The sequence below is a fragment of the Coloeus monedula genome (genome assembly GCF_965178545.1).
Source record: "Coloeus monedula genome assembly, chromosome: 3".
NCBI lineage: Eukaryota > Metazoa > Chordata > Aves > Passeriformes > Corvidae > Coloeus > Coloeus monedula.
In genome coordinates, this window is record NC_138783.1 from 11,336,428 (window position 1) to 11,364,111 (window position 27,684).

The window sequence follows — 27,684 nt, forward strand, 5'->3', positions numbered from 1 at the left end:
ACATATTGCAGCATAAAAGGCAAAAAACATTAGAACTGATACAATCTGTGAGCAACAAACCTGAGGAGTGCAAATATTGATCACATTGCAACACCTGCTGCACAGAAGCTACAGTGAAATAAAGCAGTGGTTGCAGGTTGTCATGAGCTGTGCTCGTGTTTTACCTAAAGTCCAGGATCTGCCAGTGATGTTATTACCTGATAACCTCCGTTTTAAAAAGATCCATACTCTACTGTGGGGAGAGGAGGGCCTTGAATTACAGAGTCATAAAGGCTGTGCGTGACAGACAAGCAGCAGCCACAATTCATTTTGTTGCATTAGGCTCCCAGCTCATGTTTTTTAGGTACTCGGGGCTCTCAGAACCGTGCTGCTCTCCTCAGCTTTTCCTACAGACAGCTTCGCCAGCCTTGGAAATGTAGCTGGGACACAGGTACCATGCATTGGGCAGGCATTCAAAATGTTAGGTGGGCTTCTCTGCTGCCTTTCACCTGCTTCTGGTCAAATGTGTTTTGGCCAGCCGAGTCTCTCTGCCCTGCCTATGCTGATGCCCAAAGCAGAGTCCTTTCTCATCCTTTCCTTGACACCCCAGAGCAGGGTGACAGAGAGACAATCTCTTCCCTAATACTGTTTATCTGTGGTGCCAAAATTCACTGTGGGCTGCCAAGACCTGCTACCCTCCACATACATTAATGACGTGAATGCTGAACACCATCACCTCACAGCCCACCCAGTCAAACCCAGCCAAACCTCAGGGAAGGGGAAGACCTAAAACTTTAGGTTGCACCATTACTGTGTCTAGTTATGGGCTCATCAAGGAGCTCCTGGCGAGGGTCCAGCAGAGGCCACAAAGGTGATAAGGGTCTGGAGCATCTCTCTTATGAGAAGAGCTGGGCCTGGTTAGTCTGGAGAAGGCTGAGAGGGGATCTCATTAATGCATACAAGTATCTCAAAGGTGGGTGCCAAGAGGATGGTGCCAGACTCTTTTCAGTGGTGCCCAGTGACAGGGCAAGGAGCAGTGGCCATAAACTAAAACATCTCAAGACGAGGAAGAACTTTTTTCCGTTGAGGGTGGCAGAGCACTGGAACAGCCGCCCAGGGAGGGCGTGGAGTCTCCCTCTCTGGAGACACTGCAAACCCACTTGGACACGTTCCTGTGTCACCTGCTCATGGTGACCTCGCCTTGACAAGAGGTTGGGGCGGGTGATCTCTAGAGGTCCCTTCCAACCCGAACCATCCTTTGATTCTCTGATTTATTTGGTGATATGGTTTGTTGTCGCTACGAGCAGCGACAGCGCTGGAACCGCTCAGAAATCGCTGGCGATCCCCTGGAGAGCGGCGCCGGTCTGAGCTGCTCTCGGTTCGCCCACAGCGGGGCAAACTTCGCCTTCCGCGGGGACGCGGCGGGGCCGCCCCTGCATCCGGCGAAGGACGCGGAGCCCTTCCCGGGGGAGGAGCGGGGCGGCCGCGGGGACCCGACGGAGCCGCCCCGCTCCCGCCGGGAGCTCTCAAGATGGAGGCGGGCGGTGTGACGGGGCGGGGAAGGGGCCGGACGGGGGTTGCGCCCGGGGCAGGTGCGCGGGGCGGCGCCGCCGGGAGCCGCAGCCGGGCCGAGGGCGGCGCTCGGCGCTCCGGGAGTGGCAGCGGGGCCGGAGCGGGGCTGCGCTGCCCCCCCCGCCGGGCGGTGACTCGGGCTCCCCCTCCCGCCCCGCCTCCCGCCCCGCTCGCCCAGCCCGGGCCCGGCCCAGCCGCCGCCGCACGGCGCCGCCGACACCCGCCGAGCCCGGGGCGCCGCCGGGAGCCGCGCGGGGGCCATGACGGTGGAGCAGAACGTGCTGCAGCCCGGCGGCGCCGCCAAGGTGAGTCTCCGGCGGGGCCCGGCCTGGAGCGGCTCCGCGTCCCCGCCGCGCCCGGGCCTGGCCGCGCCCGCTCCGACCGCCGCCGCTGCTCGTGCCCGTGCCGAGCTTCTCCCGGGCCTTCCCCGCGCCGCGGCCTCGCCCGGGCCCCGCCGCTCCGGCGACCGCGGAGCCGCAGCGGGGGCCTCCGCCGGCCCGGCCCCGGGTCGTCTCGGCCCCGGGCTTGGCACTGCCCTCGGGAGAGCCCCGGCGCGCTCCCCGCGGCCCCGGGCGGGCCTGTTGCGCTTGCAGACTGCCGGGGAGAGCGGGGGTATCGGGGCTGGGCAGGAGAAGCGCGGGGTCCCGGCCGAGCCCCCCGTGGGCCCGGGGGGAGATGCTGCACATGCCCGGCGTGACCCTGCAGCGCCGGCATCCGCGCCTGCCAAAGGTGAACGCTATTTCCAGCGAGTGACGCGCTCCTGCTGGAGTGAAAAAGTGCCGGGTTTAGGGACTCGTGTTAACGTGCATCGTGGAACGGGGTTAAGGGAATGACGGCGCTTACCAAGCTTTTACTGTGCGCCTGGACGCACGGAGAGTGTTTCTCTGTCAAAAGAAGGAAAAAAAAAAAGATACCTTCTAAAGCTGTCCTTCGCTTGAACTGAACTGTCAAGAGAAATGTCTGAAATTAAATTGCAGTGCTTTTAAAATAATAAGGTTTAAAGCTAACTTGTAGGTTAATGCAACTCTTGTGGTTAGTGGTATGACTGTTGCCTCATCCCTGATTTTTATTAATGTTTTAGTGCTATGGGGTAAAGGTGTATAATGCTTTGGTATAGTCGGTGTGGAAGTTAAATGGCTGCAGCCCTAAGAGTGGGCAGTGGAAATGTGCTGATTAAGGGATAATTGGTTAAAGTGGTACAATTCGTATTTAAGAAGCTTTTTTGGAGGGAGGGCGTGTCTGGCCGAGGACTGCTCTTCTAGTTGGAAGTAGTTAGAAGCAATTTTGGCTGCTTCAGCAGGAAGGTAAGGGCTGAACAGACTGATTTTGTTCCTCTGTCAGTGTTTTCAGCTGGGGTGTGCTCGCAGGTTAATATAGCAGATTTGCTGCTACATGTGTCTGCTGTGTTTGAAAACTGATGTTGCTGCTGTGCATCTGAACTTTCATGAGCAAGATTATCTTTTACAAAACCTCTTGTCAGTGGTTCACTTAATAAATCGTAATAATCACATCAGATACTTTGTTACATGATGCATTGTGGACCCTGATCAGTGCTGCCTTTTTGTGCTTTCTGACAATAATCCTGAAGGAGAAATGTTAGTTTTCAGCTAAACTAGGAGAATCCTTAATTTTCAGCTAATCTACTGGTTGTGGGTCAGTAGTTCAGGATTACTTGAGCGAGGATTACTTGAACTCAAATCAAGGACAAGCCCAAAAGGAAGTTGAAGATTGATTAAGTTATATGCCAGGTAATCCATGCTGCAGTAAAAAATAAAGCTAGCAGTAGTTGTGAAGTTGTAATCAGCATGCGGGTGATGGTCACTTCTCCAAGTGTCTAGAGAAACTGGATAAAATATCAAGGTTTTTTCATGGCAGGATTTTTTTTTTTTTAATTTCTGTTGATTATTATCTGAAATTGTTTGTTACCTGTTTTATCCCTAATTGCATGCATTTAGGGAATGAGGGAAAGGCAGATCTTGAGAGTACCTTGCAAAAAAGCTTTTTTTGACTCCAAAGTGAGTATCTCATTGCTTAGCGAGACTAATGACTAGCTAATTGGATGACAAACTTTGACATTGATCAGGTATTTGCCTGTAAGAAGGCAAATCGTGAAGGTGCAGTGGGCTGATGCATGGATGAAAGGTGGAGAGGCTACCATAGCACTAACTCATTGTCTCCTCTTGAAAGAGGAGAATTCCAATCTCCACAAATAAGGGAGTTTGTTCTGGAGACCTCAAAGTTTGTTGCAATTGTTTTCTGTTAGTGTGAAGAAACCACATACAAGCAGAAATATATTAGGTTTACAAGAGATGCCTGAGTCATCAGCATACCTTATTCAGAACTGTGGTTCCCAACATTGTTCATTAGATGTTTTCTTACTGTCATACAGGAAGTGTGTGTCAAACTTCACCAGCACTTGGAGATCTAGGTTTGTATTAATGAATGCTCCAACTACAAACAGCCCATTTCCCACTGAAGCTATCTTTAGTTTATTGTATAGTTAAAGCAGCTTCATCAGGTTAAAAGAAGGTTTTCTTTCATCTCTACTGGTCATCTTGACCCTTAGTTAAAACTTGTCATTTATGTCCTGAAGCAGATAATGAATCATAATATTCTTGTTGCTCATGGCCCTTGTGTGCTTCTCTGACATCATTTGGTGTCTGGAAGTTATAGGTAATGTTCACAGTAATCAGTTAACAGTTCTCATGGTGTGCAGACCCTTCCCTCGGCCAGTGTCCCCTACACAGTGGGTTCAGGGGCTGGGTGAATGGTGATTTTTCTGGTAACTGGAAGTTACGATGTGGGGAGGTCAAACGTGTTTCAGCATTGTCTCAGCTCTGATAATTACTGTGATGGTCATCTCGGACCAGCAGATTGAAGAAGCTGGGTTTTAATTGCTGGCACTTAGCTGGCCTCTCAGCAATGTGTGTTATCAAGTTCTACAGCTTTCGGGGAGAGCCTGACATTTGGTTGATACATGAATTTAAAGGCTGTTATATCTGTTCTTTGGTTTCCCACACCCACTGTTATTTCAGACCTGTAATTCAGCAGTGCATTGGCAGTGTAAACTCAGGAATAGTAAAGTTAGGTGTGTCAACTCAGCTCATTTTTCTTTTTCTGAAAGAAGCACAAACTTTTAAGGATATTTACCACTTGAAATAATGCCTGGCTTAAAGCAAGGTCTGATACTAAATTCATCTCTCTTGCTCTTTTTTTGGGGTAAAAAAGTGAAAATTGTGCTAGCTCATGTGTGTTTCTACTCTGCTCGTCCCATGATTTTGATGTACTTATTATTTAAAAATTTATCTAATAACATGGCACTGAGTGTTTTTCTTTGCTGAAAGCAACAACCACTTCATGCAGAGGATGATAGAGTCGCCTGTCTCCACCAATTGACATGATGCAGCCCTGAATGGCAGGAAGTGATTGCAAAGTATCTACTGAGCACTTGGTACGCAAGGAAGGTATCTTGGGAGCTGTGTACTCTTTTTTCCCCATCTTAATAGGTGGCAACCTTCCAAGGATTTAAAATTCAAACCTTTAAAATCTCTGTATTGTTGCCTGGTGGATCCAAGGGGCTGAAGACTCGCTCTCTCATCACAAGGCCAGAGCCACTCTTTCCTGTGACCAACGTGCAGGTGTCCTTCTGCACCTTAGAAATAGCCCCTGGGTCATGGAATGAGGATGGGTTATGCATCTCCCCATGAATGGGAAGCTGTCTGTGTTTGCACTGTGTGGCAGCCGGGCTCCGTGAATGGAGGGCTCGAATATGGGGAGTTACAGCTGCCAGTGCTGGTACCCAGAGCTTTACTTCATCTTTGGCCAGGATGAGGAGAATAACAACACTGAAGGTGTTTACACCAACTACCAAGTAATTTGCAAACACACCTTGTTCTGTATTTAAGAAAAGAGTTCTTATCAAAAAACTTTATAATACTTATAGTTACACCTTTGATGCAGATTCCTGTTGGTATTTCTGAAAGTTAGAGCAAGGTGCAAGGGCCAGTTACTCAGAGTAATTTTGAAAGTCCTCATCAAACTGGTCTGCTGAATGCTTCCTGGTTTTGTGACTGTTCTGATGGATTTTTGGTGGGAGTGGGTGGAGGTGTGCATGGTTAGTTTTGTTTCTTTTGTCTTTTTGTCTTTTTTTTTGTTGTTGTTTGGTGTCTATGCAAGCCTGCTGAATCTTGGAGGGTTGTGTTTATTGGTACAACATTATATGAATCAGCAACCTTATGAAACCTTTAACAGCAGTTTAAAACTTTTTGCTTTCAGAAAACCCTTCACAGAAATTCAGTAATGGTTTCGGTTGTGGTTGCAGGAGTTTACAAGTATAGTACTATCATTAGAATTTATCTGAAATAATGTCTTTAAGTATGTTCAGTCCACACCTCGAAAGAAAAATATTGCTTCAGAATATGAAAGTGTAAACTTTATAGATATTCCTGGTAACATTTTGTAATATTATTTTAAAATATCTTTAGTAAATAATTAACACACATTCCCCCCACACCCTGCCCCCAGTATTTTTAGGATAACTGTATTCACAGCTACTATGAGCAGCAGCAATAAAAGATGATAAAACCCATCAGCTTCTATGAAAAGGTCAAAAAAACAAATTACCCATATCTTAAAATAGAAAAGTATTTCCATTTCTTAAAGTGCTTCATAAAGATAAGTGGAAGGATAAGTGAACAGTTGCTTTTCTTACACTCCTGTGCCTGAGAAGATACATTGTGGCTGGCATCTCCTTAATTCTGTGAGATCAGCTGGTGTTTGTGGACTTGGGTAACTGAAGGGGAAGGAAAAGTAGAATAAAAGATGGGATTTCTGTTCTGTTTCTGGCTAAATCTTCTTTTCTTCCTTGCCGAAGAACCTGGCCCAGTTTTTCAGTCCCTGAGAAGCTGGCTCCACAGCTCCAGTGATGTGAATGGTGAGGTTGAGGGATGTCCCAGGTGCTGGGGGCCAAGTGGCCAGGTTAGTGAATCAACCTGAGGCCCCAGTAGACTTGAGAGATGCCTTTTCAGGATGGGCTGAGATTTTTGCAGAACCAGCAGGGAGGTCTCTGACCCTCACCTGTGCCAGGAGTTGTCTGGGGAGCTGCACCAGTGACCCCCTCACAGCCATTGCTGGCAGTGCCAGTGATGGGGGGATTATTGAGGTGCCCAGAGGTGCCTAAAGATATATTAATATTGCTTTTCACTTTCTGTAGTGAAGATACTGATTTGCAATTCCCAGCTGATCATCTGGCAAAAGCTAGGAGTCAAATGTGACATTCCTGGTATTCCTTAGCATAAAAAGTAAACAAAAAGCTTAAGAGCTACATGTTTTTGTGTAGGAAAAAATTCCTTTAAAGGGCTGAATTTTTGGTTTTGTTTAGTTGGTTGTGTTTTTGGTTTTTTTTTAAATTGATTTTGTGTACTTGTTATGGAACAGAGCTCTTAAAAATCTGAGGGGGGTGGGTGTGTGGGAGTTGCTGGGACCTGACTGAGAGAGAAAAGTCTTTTCTACTTCCTCTGACTAGAAAAGCCGCAGGTGTGGGAGCAGATTTTCTTGGAAATGAAAGTATCCTGAGTGCTTTCACTTTCTAGTTCTCTTGTGATAACCACTGCAATTATTTTAAAGTGGGTAAAGGTTGCCTTGAATCACAGTGAAGGGTTGTGTGTGTGTTGTTTTTATTTTGTATAGTTGTTTTTTGTTTCTTTGTTTGCTTGGGTTTTTTTTAGCTGGCTTTGTTAAACTTCCCCATCACACCCGGGTGACTAAGTTACCAATGGGATGGTCTTGAGTCAGTGGATAGACACCTTTAAATTGAGGGAATTCAGGTTCTCAGCAGGGGCCTGTTGACTCCTGCCTGGGGTAGCAGTGTAGTATCACGATTCAAATCACAAGTTAAGAGTGTTAGGTGAGTAATGTAGGAGAGGCTGTTGTGACAGTGTATTTCAGAAGGATTTTATGAATTCAGGGAAGAGTTCAGTCTTTTATTCACATCATGAAATAGAGGTGGCTTCTGTTGGCTAATGATTACACTTTATCAGTTGGGGTGCTGTTAAAGAAGTCAGCATCTGCCAAGAGTGGAAAATATCAGACTGGACTGAGCATGGGTTCAGTTTCAGTGGTGGAGTGAAAGTAATGTCACTCACGTGTGACTTCTGCCAGGGAGCTGAGTGTGTGACACATGGGATGAAAGCTCCCTCCGTTCCCTTTGGGACTATATGTCCAATGTTCTGGTCCATGAGTGGTCAAGCATAATTAATAGGGAAAAGCTGATACTGTGAATCACAGGAGTTGGTTGCATGCAAAACTATGCAAGTTGAAAGTTTTCTATAAGCTCATCTTTTTTATTATTTAAAAAAGGGAGACATACTAAAGCTGTGAGGCTTTAGTGTTGAGGTGGTGAGGTGAGGTGGTGGTATGTCTTCCTGCAGAGCATTCCTTGCATGACAGTACAAACTCAGGCTTTGTGCCAAGCAAAAGGAAATAGTTTTTCCTGTTTCCTCAGGTAGGCAGATGCCATTTCTTGCTGTACTTGGTGAACACTTGTATCTCTTAATTTGGCAACACAGTGTGTTCTGGACAGCACATGTCAGATTTTTCCCTGTTACCTTACTTTAATACTGTGCTGAATATAGATGTTATCATAAGCTGTATTGTGCCTGCACACCTCAGCCAAACTTTCAGGTAAAATGGGGAGCAGTGTGTGCTGTGGTGACCATCTGAAATGTTACTTTCTTCCAGCACTGCAATTTGCTCTCTCATACTGTATTGCAGGGTTTAATTTCTTTATTGCTAGATTTCTGTAGGACTTCAAAACCTGGAATTGACTAAGAGCTCTACAGACCCTTAGTGGAAAATTTTCATGAAACTTTTTTGAATGGTCCTGTCCATACCACCTTTGTGCTCTGTTACCACCCCATTTTTCAGAAGTGGATAAAGTGTCTCTTGGCTGCAGAGGGTTACACCTCGCCTGCCTCAGTATTTGAGGCGAGTACACCAGCCTGTGTTCTGGAGTGGCTGTGGGGGTGTGCTGACTCCTGCTGATGCTCACAGGGCTCTATCTTCTGGGAGAGAGGTGGTTTTCTCATACTGAACTACACAGTAATTTTCCTGGTGAGTGTGGTGCAGAATCTGTGGGTTTAGGCTTTAGCATGAATGAAATGTTAAGCAACATTGACTCAAAATGTTGAGGTTGCTGTGAAATGCTGTGAAGCTTGGTCCTAAGATGGTGTAAAGGGCAGATTGACACAAAATGTCATGAGTTGGACACTGATGACTTCGGTCATTGGTGGGAGGCTTTCTGAGTTCTTGTCTGTTTAATTATAGAGTGGTTTCCCCATGTATTTAGTTCAGTAACATCATTCATTCCAAGCATTTGAAAATCACAATGAACATATCAATCTATTCAGACTAGACTCTTGCAATTTAAGAAGGCACTGATTTTTTTTTTTTTTTCAGTTGGGTTTCGTAGTTTTCATTGTTTTGTAAATGTCATTAGCTTTTCTTTGCCACAAAGGATGAAATTCAGGAGCGCGTTGGAAGCCATCAGCATGAGAGTTCCCCTGAAATCTGGTGTTACTTGGTGATGGGACTTTAACAGGAACAGCCCTGTTTTGAGCAGTAGCACCACTGAGTGTCCAGTCTTAAGGTATCTCTCCTTCTAAGGGTGTTGGAGAGGTGGAATCGAAAGGACATGTGATGTGGAACAGCTTGAAGGCTGGAGTGCAACTAGGTTAACTTTGAAAACATCGCCTGACACAGATTTGTGTATGTAAACCACTTTTTTTAAGGGCATCAGAAATATTGGTATGCAAATCCTAGCAGGTTTTATTCTGAGATCCACAGTTTTGACTTGATGCTTTTGTTTATAGCTGGTTTCTGAATTATTTTACCTGGTGGATTCTTGCTGAAAAAAATTATACTCTGAACAGCATTTCTTTAAAAATATTTCTGTTATACGCTAATTGGCAACAGTCAAGCTTATCAAAGTTTAGGTGCCAGGAAAATGCAGATTGTGCTTAAAATATCCTTGACTAAAGCTTTTTTAGCCATCAGGTGAAAGCATATTTTCAGCTTTACGGTAAGCAGAGGTAGACAGAACAATGTATTTAATAAAAGCTTGTCAGAGAGACAATAGTGTTTTCAAGGCATGATCTGGAACTATTTAAATCTAATTGACCCTTGTGTCTTACTATACACAGAATTTGTGGAAATGAATGCATGTGATATAATGGCATTCCATCTCCCCGTGGCTTCTTCCTGCCAATTGTAATCATTTCACTGGTGTTGTACCCCAAAATCCAGAGGGCTCCCTTTAGAAGAGGATGTTCACTTGACATTAGGATCTGAGGTGTAAAATTTTTGGATTGTGAATTATGTAGCTGTATTTCATGCCAACTTTGTTGAATAGTAAGTGGTAGGCTTGAAGTCACACATGGTTTGTATGATAACTGTCTGTCTCAAAGCTGTGTGACTAAGGAAAATCAGATACCTGTGCTTGACATTTCTATGCCTATTCTCATACCAAAAATTATGCTGATTTTCCATCAAATTTCAATTAAAACATAAAGCCATTTTGAGAAGTTGAATTTAGCTGTGTTTTTACTGGGATTAAGCCAGAAAAAAAAAAAGGAGAGTGTCACATGGAAGTTGAAAATAGTATTCATTTACGTTCAGGTGTGTGCTTTGAGAGTGCTTTAAAGTAAGCATCTGGAAAAGGCTGGGTATGCCTTGGCACTCGACGTTCCTCATTCTTTTCAGAAGAGGAGGTGACGGGAACAGACTCCTACTTCACTTTCCTTTTGGTTTTGGTTTCATTTTATTCTCCTGAAAGTTAGTTACTTTGGAAAAGAAATTTCTTCTGGGACTACAGCTGTTGTAAGAGTACTTTTCTCTTTTTCCCCTACGTTTTCCAATATGTAGGTATAAATGGCCTGGTTAGAGGACTGAATACCATGCTGTATCCCAGAAATCTTAGGTTATGACTGAGAAAGCATTCTTATACTTCGCAGATTTTAACTTTTGCTTTGTTTTGATATAGAACCATGGGAGAATATATGAGAATGTTTTTAAGCTTATAAATATGAATTTGTTTTAAAGCTAAATGGCTTTGTAGATGGTTTACACAGGGGTTTCCCTTCTTGGTATTACCTATTTTCCCATCTGTCAGCTTCTTTACTTCAAAATCTGCTTCTATCTCCACCTGTTTGAGGACCATGTTTTTTTGTTTAGAGACTTTCCCACTACTGTGTAGTTTTCTTACATTAGAACCTTTTAATTATTTGGTGGTAGTAATTAGTAAGTTTTATTTAATTCTGGCATCTAAGCTTATAACTTTTTTTTTAATGGGGTACTAGAATTAAGTCTTCTCTGTCTGTATTCCATTACTTGTTTGGAAATTAAAAAATAACCAACAGCTTACCAGCAACTTCTAAAAGTTCCCCCTGGTCTTGCACGTGTTTTACAGGACATAGTGCTGAAAGCCACAGAATGTGTCTTGTGACAGCCCTGTCTGGACCACTGTTGTCCCCCCTCCTGAAGCTGCTTGGGCTGCCTTTTTGAGTACAGTCTGCTGGTCTAGAGGATAACCTCTGGATTTATCAATGGTGAAGACAGCCAGATTTCCACATCATAACCAGTTCCAGCTCTTGCTAAGTTGCTGTGTTGCCTTGAAGCTTTTTCTGGGGCTGATTGTGAGGTGGCTGGTGAATGTGCCACCTACTGCTAGTGCTGAGTGGAGGGTGTGTGCAGTGCACAGGCTCTGCTGAGTTCTTAGAGGCCAGGGAAGGTACTGAATGCTTTATGACCCAACTGAGTAGAAAAGGATTGAAGATTTTAGTATCAGAGTTTATCATCTGTCATTTAATGGAAAATGTCCTGGCATAATGCTGCTGCTAGGAAGGCAGCACAGAATTTAAGGTTTTGTTTCAAATGATTTTCCAAAAATGTGAACTCATTAGAGGAGTATTTCGTACCCCTTTTATTCAAGTCAGCTTGTGAAGCTTCAGGTAGGTATGTGGTGATGGCAGAAAGTCATTCTTGGTGATACTATTATGACACTAGTGAGATGGGGAAAACTGGCAGGGCTAAATTACAGCAAACTGTGCTTATGAACCAAAGTTGTAAATTTCTTGAGACTGTGTCCGAATGTATTAGAATACCCACCTTTCTGTGGGAGGTGAGGCAAGTGTGTGTTTCAATATAATGTAATTCAAAGTCCATTAAAAAAAACTCCCAATACTTTAAGCATTATCTTTTTGTTCTTTCTCCTTGAAAGAAAATGGCCTAGAAAATTTCAGTTGCCCTCTGTGGAGTGCAGTGCTGAATTTACTGTTTCTTTAATTGTGAGGTAGTAAAATTACGTGCTGATCCCTGGTACAAATCTTACCATGTCTTTGAATACCGTAGTGTCTCTGTTGTGTTTGAGGTTTGTTTCAATTCTAATATCACCTGCATCCATGGAGGTTATTACCCAATGCAAGTGAAAGCTGCTGGCTGCCCTTCACAGTCCGTGGTGTGGCAGTGGCCTTTCCACAGGGACACAGCACACGCCAGCGCATTCCTGGTGCTTGACCCAGGAAAAGCTGTCTTCCCTCAGAAGCTGAAACTGCTGTCAGAAGCCTGTCACCTTCCAGGTGACCTGTTAAACACTGCCCCAGATTTCACGTGGCTTAATGTTATCTGTAGGCTGTTCTTCTGCGGAGTTGTGCCTTGTGTCTGTCCCTGCTCCCACTCCCCTCCCCAGGCTAAGAACATGTGTCTCTTCATACGATTTCTTTTTAAATGATTAGTGGGGGCAGGATAAGCTCTCAAATCATTTTACTGAATGCTGAAAATAGGGTTATGTGGCTTTTCTGATGTAATTTTGTCTTCCAATGCACCAACAGTTGGGGAGGGGGCGACCAGTTGAGGCTGTGGGATGAGTTCACCTCTGGCAGACCTCACTGCAGTGGAGTGGAGGTGTTCCCCCTCTGTTCTTCTTCCAAGCCCGCTGTGTTGTCTCTTACTTATTGTGGGCAAGAGCAGGCAAGTGTGATGAGGAGCTACACTCTGGCTGGCCAACATGCCAAGGAGCCTGGGGGTGCTGTGGAGGCTTTTGGGGATCCCTGGGGTCAGGCCAAGCTGCTGGAGGTGGCTTTGAGCTGTCAGGGGTGTTGCTTTTGAGAGACAGGAGGGCAGACATGCCTGGGTACGTGCCCACTCTGTGATTACAAGGCCTGTTTCTGTAGGAAATTGTTACTAATTTTTTTTTTTTTTTAATAGGACTAAAGGGAAGAGCCTTTATTGAAAGGCTTTCTGTTAAGTTTGGTTGGTTTTTGTTTTTTTCTTTTTTCCTTCCTATTCAAAACAGGCAGCTGAGCTTTTTCCCCAAATGTGTCCCTTCTATTGAATACAGTGGACTCTGTAATACAGACCTGTCTGTAAAAAAGTTCAATTTAAATTTTATTTACAATTTCTCTGCTGTACTATGCTGAATTTTGTGTGGAAAAACTGTGAAATCTTCCTGGTATCACTTACCTAGGGCACATAGCAGAGTTGTTTGAGGTGAAGTGGAAGCTTAGATCTTTGTGCCATCAACAGCTGCAGTAAGTGAAATCCTTCTGGATGTGCACACCTAAAGCAGGGAGTGGAGAACAGTGTATGGCATTTCAGCTGGTGCAGGAGTGGGTCTGATTGTGCATGTTCACTTGTGAGAAGTGTACATCAGGAGCACCACATCTGTCGCTGTAAGAATTTTAATTCACCTCCTGTTGGTGTAAGTTTTCTGCAATGCTGCCTAAGTAGGATGGGGAATGCGGGAGGCTTTTTCCCCTGTCAGTTTGTCTCACTGAATAAAAGAAGGATTAAAATAATGGCAGAGAAACAACTCATTCTTAAAATGTTGCTGCTCCACAACAGTTGAATCCAGTGGAAATCGGTGCAGTCTTTGTCTTTTCCCGTCCCTTCTCCCACCCCTGGCTCTCACTAAGTTGGCAGGAAATTACTGAATGTGGAGAGCAACTCTGATGGTTTATTGAGAGCCTGGCCTGGCTTGCCAGAGGTTTGGGTGGGTGAGTGGTGGTGCTTGATCCAAGGGAGGAGTGGCATCTGGCAACACCAGCCTGGGCTGCCCGGCGCTGGCAGGAGCTACAGCCTGGGAAGAGCAGCTGGCTCCTTAGAAGCAGCTTGTGGTCTGACAGCCCGTGTGAGTGTTACTGTTTGTAAGTATTATGGAGCCCGGGATCCCATTGATCTGAGGACACTTGGAATTTCCAGAGCTGGTTTGTTTGCTCCTAGAATAGTTGCCCTTGTTATCATAACGGCAGTGTGAGGAGGAATAGGGCTAGCTTGGTGTTTCCTTGGGAGCTTTTCTGTGTTGTGCAGAGCAGGGTGATGCTTATGCATGATGGTAAATATCTGTGAACACAGGAATAAAATTAAGTAGTAAACTTTTAGAACAGTAAGTATCCAGGAGTGATTGGAAAAATATCGTAGAATCGTAGAATGATCTGGGTTGGAAGGGACCTTAAAGCTCATTTTATTCCAACCCCCTGCCATGGGCAGGGACACCTTCCACTATCCCAGGTTGCTCAGAGCTCCATCCTGCCTGGCCTTGAACACTCCTAGGGATGAGGCATCCGGAGCTTCTCTGGGCAACCTGTGCCAGGGCCTCACTGCCCTGACAGGAGAGAATTTCTTCCTCATATTAATCTACACCTACTCTCAGTGTGAAGCCATTCCCCCTTGTCCTGTCACTCCAGGCCCTTGTAAATAGTCTCTCTCCATCTTTCCTGTAGGCTCCCTCCAGGTGCTGAAAGGCCACAATTAGGTCATCCCAAAGCCTTCTCTTTTTCAGCCTGAATAGCCCCATTTCTCTCAGCCTTTCCTCATGTGTATATCTTGCTTTAGCAGGGTGTTGGATTAGATGATCTCCAGAAGCCTCTTCCAACCCCCTACCCCTGTGGTTCTGTATGTGTGGATTTATGTACACACAGTTTGCTGGGTATCTGTCATCCTCCAGCCTCCTTCTCCTTTCTATTTGTATAACGTTGCGTCTGACTGAGCCCGCTGGCTTCAGTTTGCCGTGGCTTGTGCATGCTTTTGGCAGGTGTCTTGGTGCTGAGGTGGGACTAGGGCTGTGAACCACTGGTACTGTGGCAGTGCCCAGCTGTTGTCCGTGGGTGGGCTCTTGGAGGAATCCTCCTGAACTTTATATGTAGTTTACAGGTAACAGTGCTGGTGCTTTGAATGACCTGCCCCGCTGCCACCAGTAACTAATCACCCAACAGACTTGAATTGGAGCAGAGATTTTTGCTAATTACTGTCACAGTTACTGGAGTATGTAAGAATCAAGTGATTTTTGTGAAGCAGGTTTTCCTATGGTGGTTCCAGCGAATACAACCTGAAGTTTAACTTGTGTCTAGTTAAGTGAAACTGGAGATCTCATTGGTTTTACTGTAGTTAATTAATTTTAGAGCTGCTGTCATTACTATTGGGAAGCTCACTGTTATGCTGAGCAGGGTATGGAGAAATCATGATGGTTTAAAACACACAGATCTCAAAATTCACAGTAATTTTACATTTCTGGCACCTTTTTGTTTTCAGTAAGTACTAAGGCTCCTTTCTTGATTATCATCCTGTCACTGAGGCTCATTTCAGAGTAGCTATCAGTAACAACTAGAAACTCAAGCAAGTGTTCATAAATCAGTTCTTAGACTAATTTTAAAATTCCCCCCTTTGAACTGAGCAGGTGGTTTTCCTGCTCATTGCAAGAATATTTCCCATGCAGGTGATGATTTGGCTCATAATTTCTGGATGCTTTTTTGTAAATAACTGTCAGAGGTGGGTTTGCCTTATATTTAGTGTCAGAATACAAACCAAACTCCTCAAGCCTCTCCTTAAAATCTCATTTCAAAATGTTTAACTGTAGCTTGAATAAAGACAAATGCATATGCTGAGAGTGAAAAAGATTGGTTTTTTTTGGCCACATATGAGGCTCAAAATAGTGAGTGTTTATATGAATGCATGGTCTCATGTTGTGTAGAAACCTTAATATCAAACTGTAAAATTCATTGAAATGTCACTTGAAGCATGGAAAGCATAGAAGTATGGTGAGAGTATTTTGTGTGTTGTCTAGGATTGATATGTGTTACATAAAGCTATGATTATATAGAATCCTTCATTTAATTTTTGAGAGATGAGTGTATGTACCTAAGTAGTGCACTCAATCCTTTTCCCCCTTAAAGTTTTATTTGGGCTAGGCTGTGGTTGGCTGGAAGTTCCTACCATACACTGTGTCCTTTTGCCTCCTTGAAGTAAGTTTTTGCTCTCAGTCCAGTTGCACTTTGTACAAGCTGCTGCTGTAATTGTCAGATTTTGGCAGCTTTGTGCAGAGCAGTCCTGGACTGAAAATCTGCTGTCTTTGTGCATGTCCTTTGTTCTCCACAGGTGATTTTTGTCTGAGCCAAGCTGAGGTGCATTTTGCATCTGTGTGTGTATAAAAATATATCTTTACCTACTTTCTTAGAGGATACAATGTCATGTAAGAGGTTTCTCTTTTCATACCTGAACAAAAGGAAGCTCAGTTAGCAGATGCTGGGCAAGGGAACCTATTTCTGTTATGCTTTAAGGAGCACCTTACAGCTGGTGCAGAGATTTAACTTTGTCTTTGCACTAGCAAAATAGTGCTTTTAAAAATATATATATACATATAACCACTTTCTAATTTATATATTTTTATAAATACATTTATTCTGCATAAACATGGAGAAAAACCATGAGAGCTGGGAAGAGCAAAGACGTTCGACAAAGCCTTCTGGAGCTGACTGCATGTTTTCCCTGTGCTTCAACTCAGTATTTTCATGGAAGGAGTTAGTTTTTATTTGCCTATTTGGAACTTGACCAACAGTATATTTAGAAAATGCTTAATGTATCTGTGTTGCTGGAAGCTATAATGTACAGCAGTGTCTGTGGGCCTTTTAACTATTCCTGGGAGATATGATTAATGTGGCAGAAAATGATATTCACAGTAGTAATTGAGGGTCTTTAGTATGCTTGTCCTTTGTATGTTAAACTATTTGTTTGTTTGTAGCAGAAACTTAAAGCCTGTTTATAGAGGATTATATTCCTCTAAGCTCTCAGTGTTCTTCTCATTACAGCAGCATCATATGAGGAAACCAGCTTATTAGCTACTTGTCTGCAAGCAGTGCCATTAGCAGGTCCTCTGCGGCTCAGGCTTCATTAGAATTGTCTTTAATATAAAATATATTTGCGATGTCATTTGAGTTTTCCTCCAACAAATAGGTCTTATAAATGAGCGTTGCACTTGAAAGTAAAGAAAGTATGACTTGTGTGGAGGGCCTAAGTCAAGATGCCATTCTCAGCATTTGTATTCTTTCTTTCTTTCTTTCTTTTTGCCTCTAATAAAAGTATTCATCCCTCAGGTATCAGAATCATGGCCTGGGTTGGAAGGTACCTGAAAGATCATATGTATGGTTCCACCCCCCCTGCTGTGGGCGGGACACCTTCCACTACCCCAGAGTAGCAGAGCCCCATCCAGCCTGGCCTTGGACACTTCCAGGAATGTGTAATCCACAACCACAACCTCCCAGGGCAACCTGTTCCAGTGCCTCACCACCCTCAAAGTAAAGAATTTTTCCTGATATACAATCTAAACCTACTCTATGTTAGTTGGAAGCTGTTCCGCCTTGTCCTGTCGCTGCAGGGCCTTGTAAATAATCTCAGTTTTTCTTGTAGGCTCCTGTTACATGGTAGAAGGCTGCAAGTCACCCCTAAGCCATCTCTGTTCCAGGCTGAACAGTCCCAATTCTCTCAGCCTTTCCCCATAGGAGAGGTGCTCCATACTTCTAATCAGCTTGGTGCCCCTAGTATATTTTCATTATGTACTATTGAAATGTGAACTTTGTAGTGAGGCCATGGATCCTGTTTTCTCCTGCTAATGGTTGGATCATCTCATTCATTCCTGAACATACAACTTTATCTGTGCTTGGAAATGGAAGAGAGTTGTTTTATCTTCTGAGTTTGTAAATGCTTGTGTTGCAAATGCAAACATTTGGATGTTGCCATGAATAAAGCCAAAGTTTACGTGTGCTTCTTCAGAAGCTACAGAGAGGAGGAAATAAACAGATCAAAAGGTGGCTAATTTTCTCCCCAAATTTATCTTCACTATAATTCAGTATTAGTCAGTTTATGAGATTTGCCTTGTCCAAAAAAAGAATTTGTGTAATTTAGCTTTTTGCTCTGATTGTAGGAAGTTATCAGAGTTTACAGTACTGTCGTGGAACTAATTTGGGCACAGTATCTCCCTAAGCTGATTGTAGTGTAGATTTTTTCTGCTTCACTGGTGCTGGCACAGCTACTGAATATGCTATTGTGTGAGGTTATAAACCAGATAATCTTAATTGGGCATTTCCTGACAGCAAGGGAGGGATGGCTGAAAAAGGAGGGAATTGGAAATAAGGGCATGCATTCCTAATACACAAATTTGGCTTCTGTCCGGGAAAACGGGAGAATTTCCTGTTAGTTAAAATCATCCAAGAGCTGAAAGCCTGAAGATACATAGTGCATACCTCAGGGATCCAGAGGAAAGGGAAAGGCTGGGAATAGCTCATGCATGAAAGCCCCAAGGGAACAGACTGCTGTGTGATATGGTGGGAGTGAGTGGTGTGAGCAGCTGGATCCAAGGGCAGCCATAGCATCAGTGAACCATTCCTTTGTGTGGCCAAGGATTTGGGGTACCCTGCAACAGCTGTAGCAGCACAGTCTGGTGGTGTAGTTCAGGTCCTGGGGGCTTTTTAGAGTTGAGTCAAGTGCTGTTGAGGCTCCATGGAGAATGGGTGTGCGTATGGCCTGTGTGCACATATGTCCCAGCACTGCAGACATTCCTGGAGTCTTGACTCACTAAACTGGAGGATCTCTGCTAGTGAAAAGATATGGAATCAGTCATGTAAATTTAAAGATAGGATGGCAAACAGAAGTGGGTACAGGCAAATTTGAAAGAATGGGGGTGAATTTCTTAGCACCTGTAAGTGCACCTGGTTCTGTTGGCATGGTCTGGTTTGTGTCTCCATTTGAAAAGAAAGGCTGCTTATTAAACTGAATTAAAGTACAGTTAGTTATAATTCAGAATTTGAACCTCTGCTGAGGCAAGTTTGGAAAAACTAGGGAATCAGGAAAGAGCCGCTTTGAAAAAATGCGGCAGCTTTTTTACGTTAGAACTGGTAGTTGTGATCTGAATCTTCCCTCACTGACCTGATTTCATGAGCATACATTGGTGTAGGTACTTCAGACACTTGTAAATACTTGGCTGCTGCCTTCTTAATTTTTTATCTTCGTTTTAGTGTAGGATGAGTTCTTTTGGGTATTATTGGGTATAGCCCTTGAATGAATTATGATTATAATTGTTTAATATATCTATGTGTTTTTAGACATTTGAGGTTCTATATGCTAGTCACTTCAGCTCTAGTTAGCCCAAGCTTCACGAAAATTAAAGCTTTTAGGGTAAATGTAATCAGAATGAGCATTAATAGGCATGAGGAGGGTGGCTTGCTTCATATGTAGAAGTCTGTCTTTAGTGTTTTATTAAGTATTTCTTATCATACAGAAGAGACTTAACTGTTTAGCAGTTGCATTAGAAATTGATCTCCAAGCTTCAGTCATGGGTAATAGTAAAATAAGTTTCCTGTATGCCACAATAACCAGAGCTAAAGGAATATTATTAAAAAAAAAAAGAAATTTACTCATTTTGACTTTTGTGGAGTAATACAGATGCACTAAATGAAGTCACATCAGGAATTAAGTAATATTAGCTCTCTGAACATGGTTGCAGTTGTTTCATAAGCATATTAAGTGAAAAAAAAAGCAGAAAGAAATTTGAATTTCAGCCCCTGATAGTCAGTGAGGAAAGAGTTTGGTAGTAGCTGCCTGCTCAGTCACTTAAAATGAAAAGAAATAGAATTACCTGTGTTAATATAGTTTCATGGGTGATAAGAAACTGTCATTAAAACAGTGAAGGAGAATAGTGACAAGTTAAACATCCAGTTGCAAGAAAGGTCAGTACACAGTAAAGATGCAATTACATCAGATTTGAGAGGATGAGGGCAGATGGTGAATTTGTGGAAAAGAAGGCCATCAGTTGGAGGTTTTAGCTCCTTTATGCAGTTTTACAATTGTTTCTGAAGATCTGTTAGTCTGTTAGCAGGTATTAAAAGAACACGTTGATCAGGTGGAAACAATTTCAATTTTATTTCTTCTAGAAAGGGAATGTATCCATTCTTTAAATTCTGCATGATTTGAAATAAGTCAATTAGAAATTAATGGCAACTTGTCCACACGTAGCTGAAAAAACCAGCGATGTCTAACCCAGACAAATGCCCCAAAGCTCCATTTAAGGTATTCAGGAGAGCTGTTAATTTTCCTCGTAGTTCCTGTCACTTCTAACTAGGGTGATTATGAATTCTCCATGTTGTTCTTTTAATTAACCAGTTAGAAATTCTGAAGCTGAGTGCCTTAAACTTTTGGCCTTAAAAAGAAGTATACTTAAATACTTAAATCATCTCCTGATGAGAAAGGAGCATCTCTGTGCCTGGTTCTGATCTGTTAAATGTAAGGGGACCTTGAAGCACAGCTTTTACACTGGAATACTGAAATGTGGATATAAACTACAGATGTCTAAGTTTATAAGTCACAGCTGTGCTCATAAATTAACAGCCAATATTTTGAACTGCTAAGAGATTGTTTGTTGGTAAACTGTCTCTTCTGCCTTTTCCCAGTCTCTGTGAACAATGAAGATCCTCCAGTCAGCCTTTCCAAGTGTTGTATATATTGTGGAAGATACAGAAATCTGTTATAACTTGTTGTTGTAATAATTTACAGTGAAACTATTTTCTGTTTTGTTCACCATCATGTTGGTGGCAAATAAGAAAACAAATCCACTTTACCGTCCTGCCCTTGGATTGCTGCTGCCAATTTTAATGCTGTTGTAATTATTTTTCCCAAATACTTTGTTTCTTTTCTTTGATTCTTTCCAGACATAGGGGCAGGAAAGCAACTTTATAGGGGAAACAAGTCGTGGCTTTGTACAGTGCTATGAAATGCACAGAGTAAACAAACGAGGGGGTGAGGGATGGGGATAGAGTGGGAGTTTGTTTTCCTGCATCACTTCACTTCTCTTGTGCCAACAGAAGGGTTTTTAAAAGGAAAAGAAAAAAGAAAGAGGCAAATTGGATTGTTAGCAGTGTCTCTTAGGATCATAAATGAAGGGAAGATTGTGTATGTAATTCATAAGCATCCTGAACTATACGCCTTCTATTTCAACTTATTAGGGCATGAAGTAGTGCCTGCCAGGTTAATTTCACACTGGGGAATTCAGCATTCATGCAGCTCTTAATTTCCTCCTCTATACAAAGCAGTGATAAGGAGAGAATAAGGGTATTTGAGTATTTGATTCCAAATAATTCACTTTAAAGATAAGTATTTTAGAAGTAGCCACAAGACAATTATAGTTGCTATTTTAAATTGAGTTTGGAGAGTAGCAGGAGAATGTTTATTTATTCCTGATAGGAAATATGTTTTTTGTCTTGCAAACAAAACCCTGTACTTTACAAAAATCTTCTCTTTCATAGATTAAATTACTGTTTGGAGTTCAGGATGTGGTGGGCAAAGAATTAAAAAGAAAAACCACTTGAAAATATCTTTTCTCCATTTCCCATCTGCCAAAGGAACAATTAAATTTGTTAGTATGGAACAATGGTCAGTGCTCTGTGTTTTCATGGTTTTAATGGTTAAGATGCTTTTAATGGTTAACAGGAATTCAAGGATTGTTCCAGCTTAGTGCCTGCTTTTTGCTTCTGTGATGTGATAGCTGAGCATGAACAGAGTGAATCATCTGTTGGCTCTAAACAGGGGTGGGACGAGGTTTTTATTTAAATAAAACAAAACCAAGACACAAAGTTCTTACGGAATGAGTATTTAAGAGACCCAGGACCTCTTGTTCTTTTTCTAGTTCCAAATGTTACTTTAAACTCAGTCATGGGTGCTGACTAATGTGATTTGGGAGAGTTGGATTCAACTGGTCTAGGAAGGCAGTTTGGATGGATTCCTGAAGTTCTGTTTCAGTATCAAGAAACTGTTTTGTTTGGAGTTTTAAATAGAATTTCTCTTCAAACACCTCAGTGATCAGTAAAGTTGAATTCCTGGTTTTGTGGTTGGAATGACTAGGAATTATTTATGTTAAGGAAATAATGGGGTTGAGAGTAACTGGGAGTTAAAGAAGTTGGTTTTGATGGGAGTTCAGTTAGTTATTTCCCTTACTGCCTTTGGAGACCAAAGCTGTGGAGTTTTATTTGTTTAGAAGGGCCAATTGTGGCTTTATATAGGCCTAAGGTTACCCATTTTTTTGTTTAAAAAAATCCAAAACCAAGCAAGCCCATGAAAATGCAAAATCATAACATTTGGGAATTGGAAGTGCCTGAATTGCAGAAACTGAGACAAACTCGAGTAATGAAGGTTCTACCCCTTTTTGGTGCATAAACTTCAAATGGAGATGCCTTTAATATATGTGGAGGAGTGTGCTTTTGTAAGTAATTGGTTTTGCTGTTATTTGGCTCTAATCTTATTTTGATGATTTTTTTTGTTTTAGCACCAGCAAACATTTTTAAATCAGCTGAGGGAGATCACTGGTATCAATGACATCCAAGTACTACAACAGGCACTGAAGGTAAGATAACTGGCTTGTAGCTGAATGCGCCTGAATGTATCTTAACTGCCTGTGAAAGCCATAAATCCCACCCTTTCTTACTCTTGTCCCTCCCTTCCTTCCCAGCTTGAATTTATTTCAGGGGAAATGATGGCTTGTTCACTTTACAAGGAATCTTGTTCTCTTTTGGTACTGACATAAAAATTAATCCAGTGTTCAAACATGAAAAGACAGGAATGTTACGACTTGGCTTTAACCTTTGTGTGAATTGTTCTGGGATACATTGGTGCTGCTACAGCTGGTCAGCTGCTGAGGAATCAAGTGGTGTTTTCTTGTCAAGGTGTGGTTGTTTTCTATCATGCACACGCCTTGCTCATTGTGCCGAATGAAGAACTCTGCTTAAACTTGCCAGCCTTTGCTTACTTGGTATTGTTTCACTGTTTTTTCAACCACAGTAATTTATTCTACAGCACAGAAGAGTTCTTTGATGCAAGTAAAGAATGGCAGGTCTCTCTGTATTCTATTTCCATATACTTAAATTGATATAAAAACTTTAAAAATGCTTTGTTTCCGTCAAGCAGAACTATTTAGCCATTTATACATGGTAGGTGAGAATTTAGTAATTTAAATCAAATATATATATATATATATACACACACAAAAAATAGTTGTTTTTAGCATAAGTCATGTGCACAACTGCTTTTCAAAAACCAGGATCTCTGGCTTTAAAAATGAAACTGTAGATTTTCAGAAAAATTCATCTGACTGCTGTTGAGAAGCCTGTGAATGTGCTGGTTGTGTTGTTGAGAGGTTGACCTACACTACAAGACGGTGTTTTGGTTTGGGGTTTTTTTTTCCTGAAATAAGTGAAACTTCACCAAAACAAGTTTTTATAAGATCTTTTATCTTTATTTTGGTTAAAAATAGTGAAATATGCAGAATATGAAAAGTTTGGAAACTTTATTTTCTAGTCAGTATTTTTACCTGACAGTACAATGGCTATTGACCTGAAGTTGCTAATCATGTAGTTTGCTTTTAAGAAAAATTATAAAAAGAGTGAGGGGACTCTCACTTCTCGTGGTTTTTTTATGCTTAAAGGACAGCAATGGTAATCTGGAGTTGGCTGTGGCTTTTCTCACCGCGAAGAATGCCAAAGTTCCCCAACTAGAGGAGGCAACTTACTACCAAACAGCCCTTCCTGGGAATGACAGATATATCAGCGTGGGCAGCCAGGCAGACACCAGTAGGTATTTTTTCTTTTCCTAAGTTTAGTGTAAAGGCATGGGAAATAAAACTTGCCTGTGACAAAACTGTTAATCTGCAGATAATTCTTACTTATCAATTCTTTGATTAATATCTGTTCTTTCCTTTCTTATTTCAGTGGGGGGTGTTTTGTTTAGTTGTTGGTTTTTCGTTTGTGGTTTTTTTTTTTTTAATTTGAGCTATCTTTAAGCATTACCTTTACATGTATGTATGGTACTGATAAAAGGGTGAATGACTGGGCCTTCCATATTTTTTTCCTTCCCCCCCCCCCACCATATTACAGGATTTATTTTGGGGTCATGCAGTAAAGATTTAAGGCAAAAGCTGGGTACTCCTCCATCAAAACATAATTGGAGAAGAGTCTGTCATTGTCTGCCTTGATATGCTAAAGCTTAATAACCTTAAGAGTAGTTTCTCCCTGACAGGAATGACTTTCCCAAAGGGAGAAGTGGGAGGTTAAGTGTGAACTTTGTAATAAAAGAGTAGGTATTTCATATATGAAATTAGCATTAAATATACCTGATGTTAAACAGTTTAATTTAGTTGATATGGAGGTCCCACAACCTGCATTTTGCTAAGTTGTGCAGGTTCTAGTCCTCTGCTTTAGTGTAGTTTTTTTTTATGGGAGAAAAAATTAAATGTGTTCTGCAAATAAATATAGGAAATAACGTAGAAATAAAAGTCAAAGGAAGTTTTGTAGTGGGATTGATATCTGTAAAATCTGAGTTTCTTGATGCTATAGTTACTTTATTCATGGTGCAGTGGAGAATAATTATATATCAGTTCTTTGGCCATATATGTAGTACATCTGTGTAGATTTTATTAAACAAGTAGAATTATTTAGTGTCTCCTGCAGTAGGATTTTCCCCCCTTTATTTTGCTCATGGTGGCTTCAATGTAAAGAAGTTTAGTTAGATTTCCTTATCAATTGTACAATTATCTTTTGTCTGTAGAAGGTTGACACGAACTTTTTAAACTTTTTTTTTTTTTTTAAATTAGTGATGAATTTATTCTCAGCATGTCAGATCTGAAAATGGCATTTAAATCCTTGGTATTACTAGCAACCCTGTCTAAAATGTCCCGAGTGCATTATAGGCAGTTGTGTTATCCCTGCACTAAGTTGTGGTGGGTGGCTTGGGGTTTATTGCGTGTTTTTTCTTTTCGCTGCTTTGGAAAGAAAACACACACAAGCTTCCCCATGTGTTTAATTTTCAATGTCAGGAAATTGCCACTGAGGAAATGAAGGCTTTTAAGAACAAACTCACCACTGTGTTATAGTTTCTGGTACTGACAACCTACTATGGCAGTGGAATAGCAAGCTGGATTCTCTTTGAGTCTGTGTTTAATTAGATTTAAGAGTAATCCCATTAATAGAAGTATTTAGTTTTGCTGTCACTCACTGTGCTGTACAACCTTACTGAAGAAATGAGGGACAATGGAAAGGGATATGAATCAAACCTGCAAGAGCATACATTGCCCATGGCTGATGGTCAAACTGAGAAGAGTAGGTCTTGAGTTTTACATTCCAAGGTGAATTTCAGGATTGTCTTCTCTTTTCTGGAGGGCTGAAGTGCAGACCCAGGTTCCTTAGAGTTACACAGCATGACTAAGTCAGTAATCAAGAAGCACCAACTGCTGTGGGAAAAATAGATTTTTAAAATTTTTTTTAACATCATTGGTGTCTGGTCAGGTCCTCACTGGCAACACAGTTGAGAGCCCTTAGCCACCCTTTGTTGTTTTAGTTAGACTGAAAACACATTATGAGATAAAGGCATCTTTGTCAACTTTTCATCATATTGGAGGACTTACAAGGCAAGAACTGAACACCTACAGCAGAACAAAAGCCTAAAGCAATGTGATCATGGAGCCCTCTCCAGGCCCCCAGAGATCTAGTGAAAGCTTCTGGAAGAAACCCACACTTTCCTTGTAATGTGCTTTCCTGTAATTATTTGGATTCTAGACTTAAAAGCCTAGTGCACCTAAAAGGCCAAGTCTCAGGGCCCTGTGTTAGTAAACACTGTCGTGCAAGGGAGTATGAAAGAGCAAGACTTGTGAGGAGAGAATGGAAGGGTGGGCACAGGATGGAACACCTTCCTCAGTGATGGCTTTGACCATCACCGCTCCCTTCTGCAAAAGAACTCTTATTAGCAGTTCTCAGTGGCTACGCTGAGTTGCTGACAGGATCTTGTCTCTCAAATTGGACTCCCTTTATTATCCCACATAGGTATAATTACATGAATTAATTATAACTCACCCTTACTGTTCCTTACTGCTTAACTACCTGTGTGTTTGGAACTTGGGATATTATGAGTCACCCAACTTTGCAGTCCCGCCAAGTTAAAGCATCCAAACTGGGAATGAGAGAGTCACAGATAAATACCAGGGCTGTTTTTTATGCCACAGAAAAACCTGCAGCCATTTACAAAGGCTGTTGAACGTATTCCTTGCGTAAAGATATATCAGATGTGTTCTGTGAGCTTGACTGACTGCATTTGTTTGACGTGGTTACTTAGTTAAGGGGTAAAATGAAAATGCTAATGTGTACCATAACAGCCAGTGATTAGCATGAATTGTTAGCTGGCTCTTCCAAAAGTGACAGTGGTCATAAGTGGGGTGAGAGTTGCATCCTAGATGGTAGGAGGTATAAGGAAACCTGGTTTGTATTATTACAAAATGCAACATTTTGACAGCTGCAAAAATATTAATGGATTTGCATAAAATCTACTTCATCTTTAAAATAAAGACTGACTTGCACAATCAGTGTTACTCACAATGCTTGCCTTTTTGTCTGTTCAAAATGGCATGTGCAAGCACCTGCAAATGTAGTATTTTCACATCAACAGTGATGCAGGCTTAATCTGATCCATTTGCAAAGGTGGTTTTAATATTTTGACTTTCTTTTCCTTCCTGCAATCTGTGAAGAGAAAGTGCTTAAACAATAGGCTTGCAATGTACAGATGCACGCTTTTTAATCTAAGGTAATTTTAATGTTCCACTTGCTAGAGTAAATCCTAGGCATTGTGCTTAAAGAAAAACGAAAGAAGTTGAGTAGTATTTTCAAATATTTTCACTTTATTGATTTCTCCAGAAACCTTTTTATTTCCATTTGAAGTAATTTTGTGTATTTCCATCTTAGGGCTGCACAGCAGAACTGTTGGATTGCTAAGAATGTATCCATTTTCTTGTTATTGTTGAAGGAACTTGAAGAACCCAGGGTTGAAGGAAGCAGCTGAATGTAGAGATGTATTTTGGAAGTTGTGTTGTGTTCCAATGAAACAGCTGTCAGGACAAATTCTCTCCCTCCCTTCTTTTGAAAACTCAGTTATTTTTCATTAAAACTGAATTATTAGTCTTTGCAATTGCACATTCCGTAGCCAAAACAAAAGATTTCAAGCCCTCTTATAAGGGCATAGTACAGTGTAACTGTTTTGTGGCATTTCATAATTTGAGGATTGTAGACTTCATGGCTTCTGGCTTTTTATATCTTCCTGTTCTTAGTTTGAGCCTTTGCATATGTTTCAAAAGTCATTCAGTCAGCCCTTTCCAGTAAGGTAGAGTTTAGATTCAGCTGTACCTAAATCCTTTTGAAGTGGTGTTTATAAAACATTTCTTACTGTTCCATTCTAGAGACTCTGAAAAGTTTATGGGGTAATTTTTTTTGGAGCTTCACTGTCCCTACTTTTTAGACTCCTAGTGTCTTGCCTAAATTGCTTTTGCTTCAGGTTAAGTCCTTTACTCCTTGTATGTCCCCTGTGGAAATTATAGTAAACTTCATTCCTTTTATCTCAAAGTGTTGTGTGCTCGAAGACAGTGTATTATAAGACTTCTCTCAGATCTAAATGAAACAGCCTAAATTCCTTCCAAGTGTTTGGATGCATTTCCTATGCCTACTGTCATTTTTTTTTTCTTCTCCTCTAGACCTTCTTTAGTCTGCTTTTTTTCTGAGCTCTGGCACTTGAAACAGTAATGAAGACATCACCTTAGTTCTAAAGAAAAATAGGTGAATCTCTATAAATATCCATGTAGTACTCTGACAGAAGTGTAACACTTCCTATTTTCTTCAGTGCTGTGATGATGTGAATTGCAGATTGAACATGAGTCGGCTGTAGCTCCTGGAGCCTTCTTGGCACAAGTCCTAGTCAGTCCTCATTCTCTAGCTGTTCATTTATTGTTTCTGT

General features: G+C 41.8%; 1 protein-coding gene across 1 annotated transcript in view; it reads left to right on the top strand.

Moving 5' to 3' along the window:
• The first annotated feature begins 1,683 nt into the window (after positions 1-1,683).
• The window catches only part of USP25 (ubiquitin specific peptidase 25), an 89,961-nt gene continuing 63,960 nt past the window's right edge, over positions 1,684-27,684 (top strand). The window contains exons 1-3 of the mRNA XM_082279257.1: positions 1,684-1,856; positions 22,187-22,264; positions 23,342-23,486. Coding sequence (XP_082135383.1) covers positions 1,812-1,856; positions 22,187-22,264; positions 23,342-23,486 — 268 coding nt within the window. The 5' untranslated portion in view covers positions 1,684-1,811. The remainder of the gene's footprint in view (positions 1,857-22,186; positions 22,265-23,341; positions 23,487-27,684) is intronic.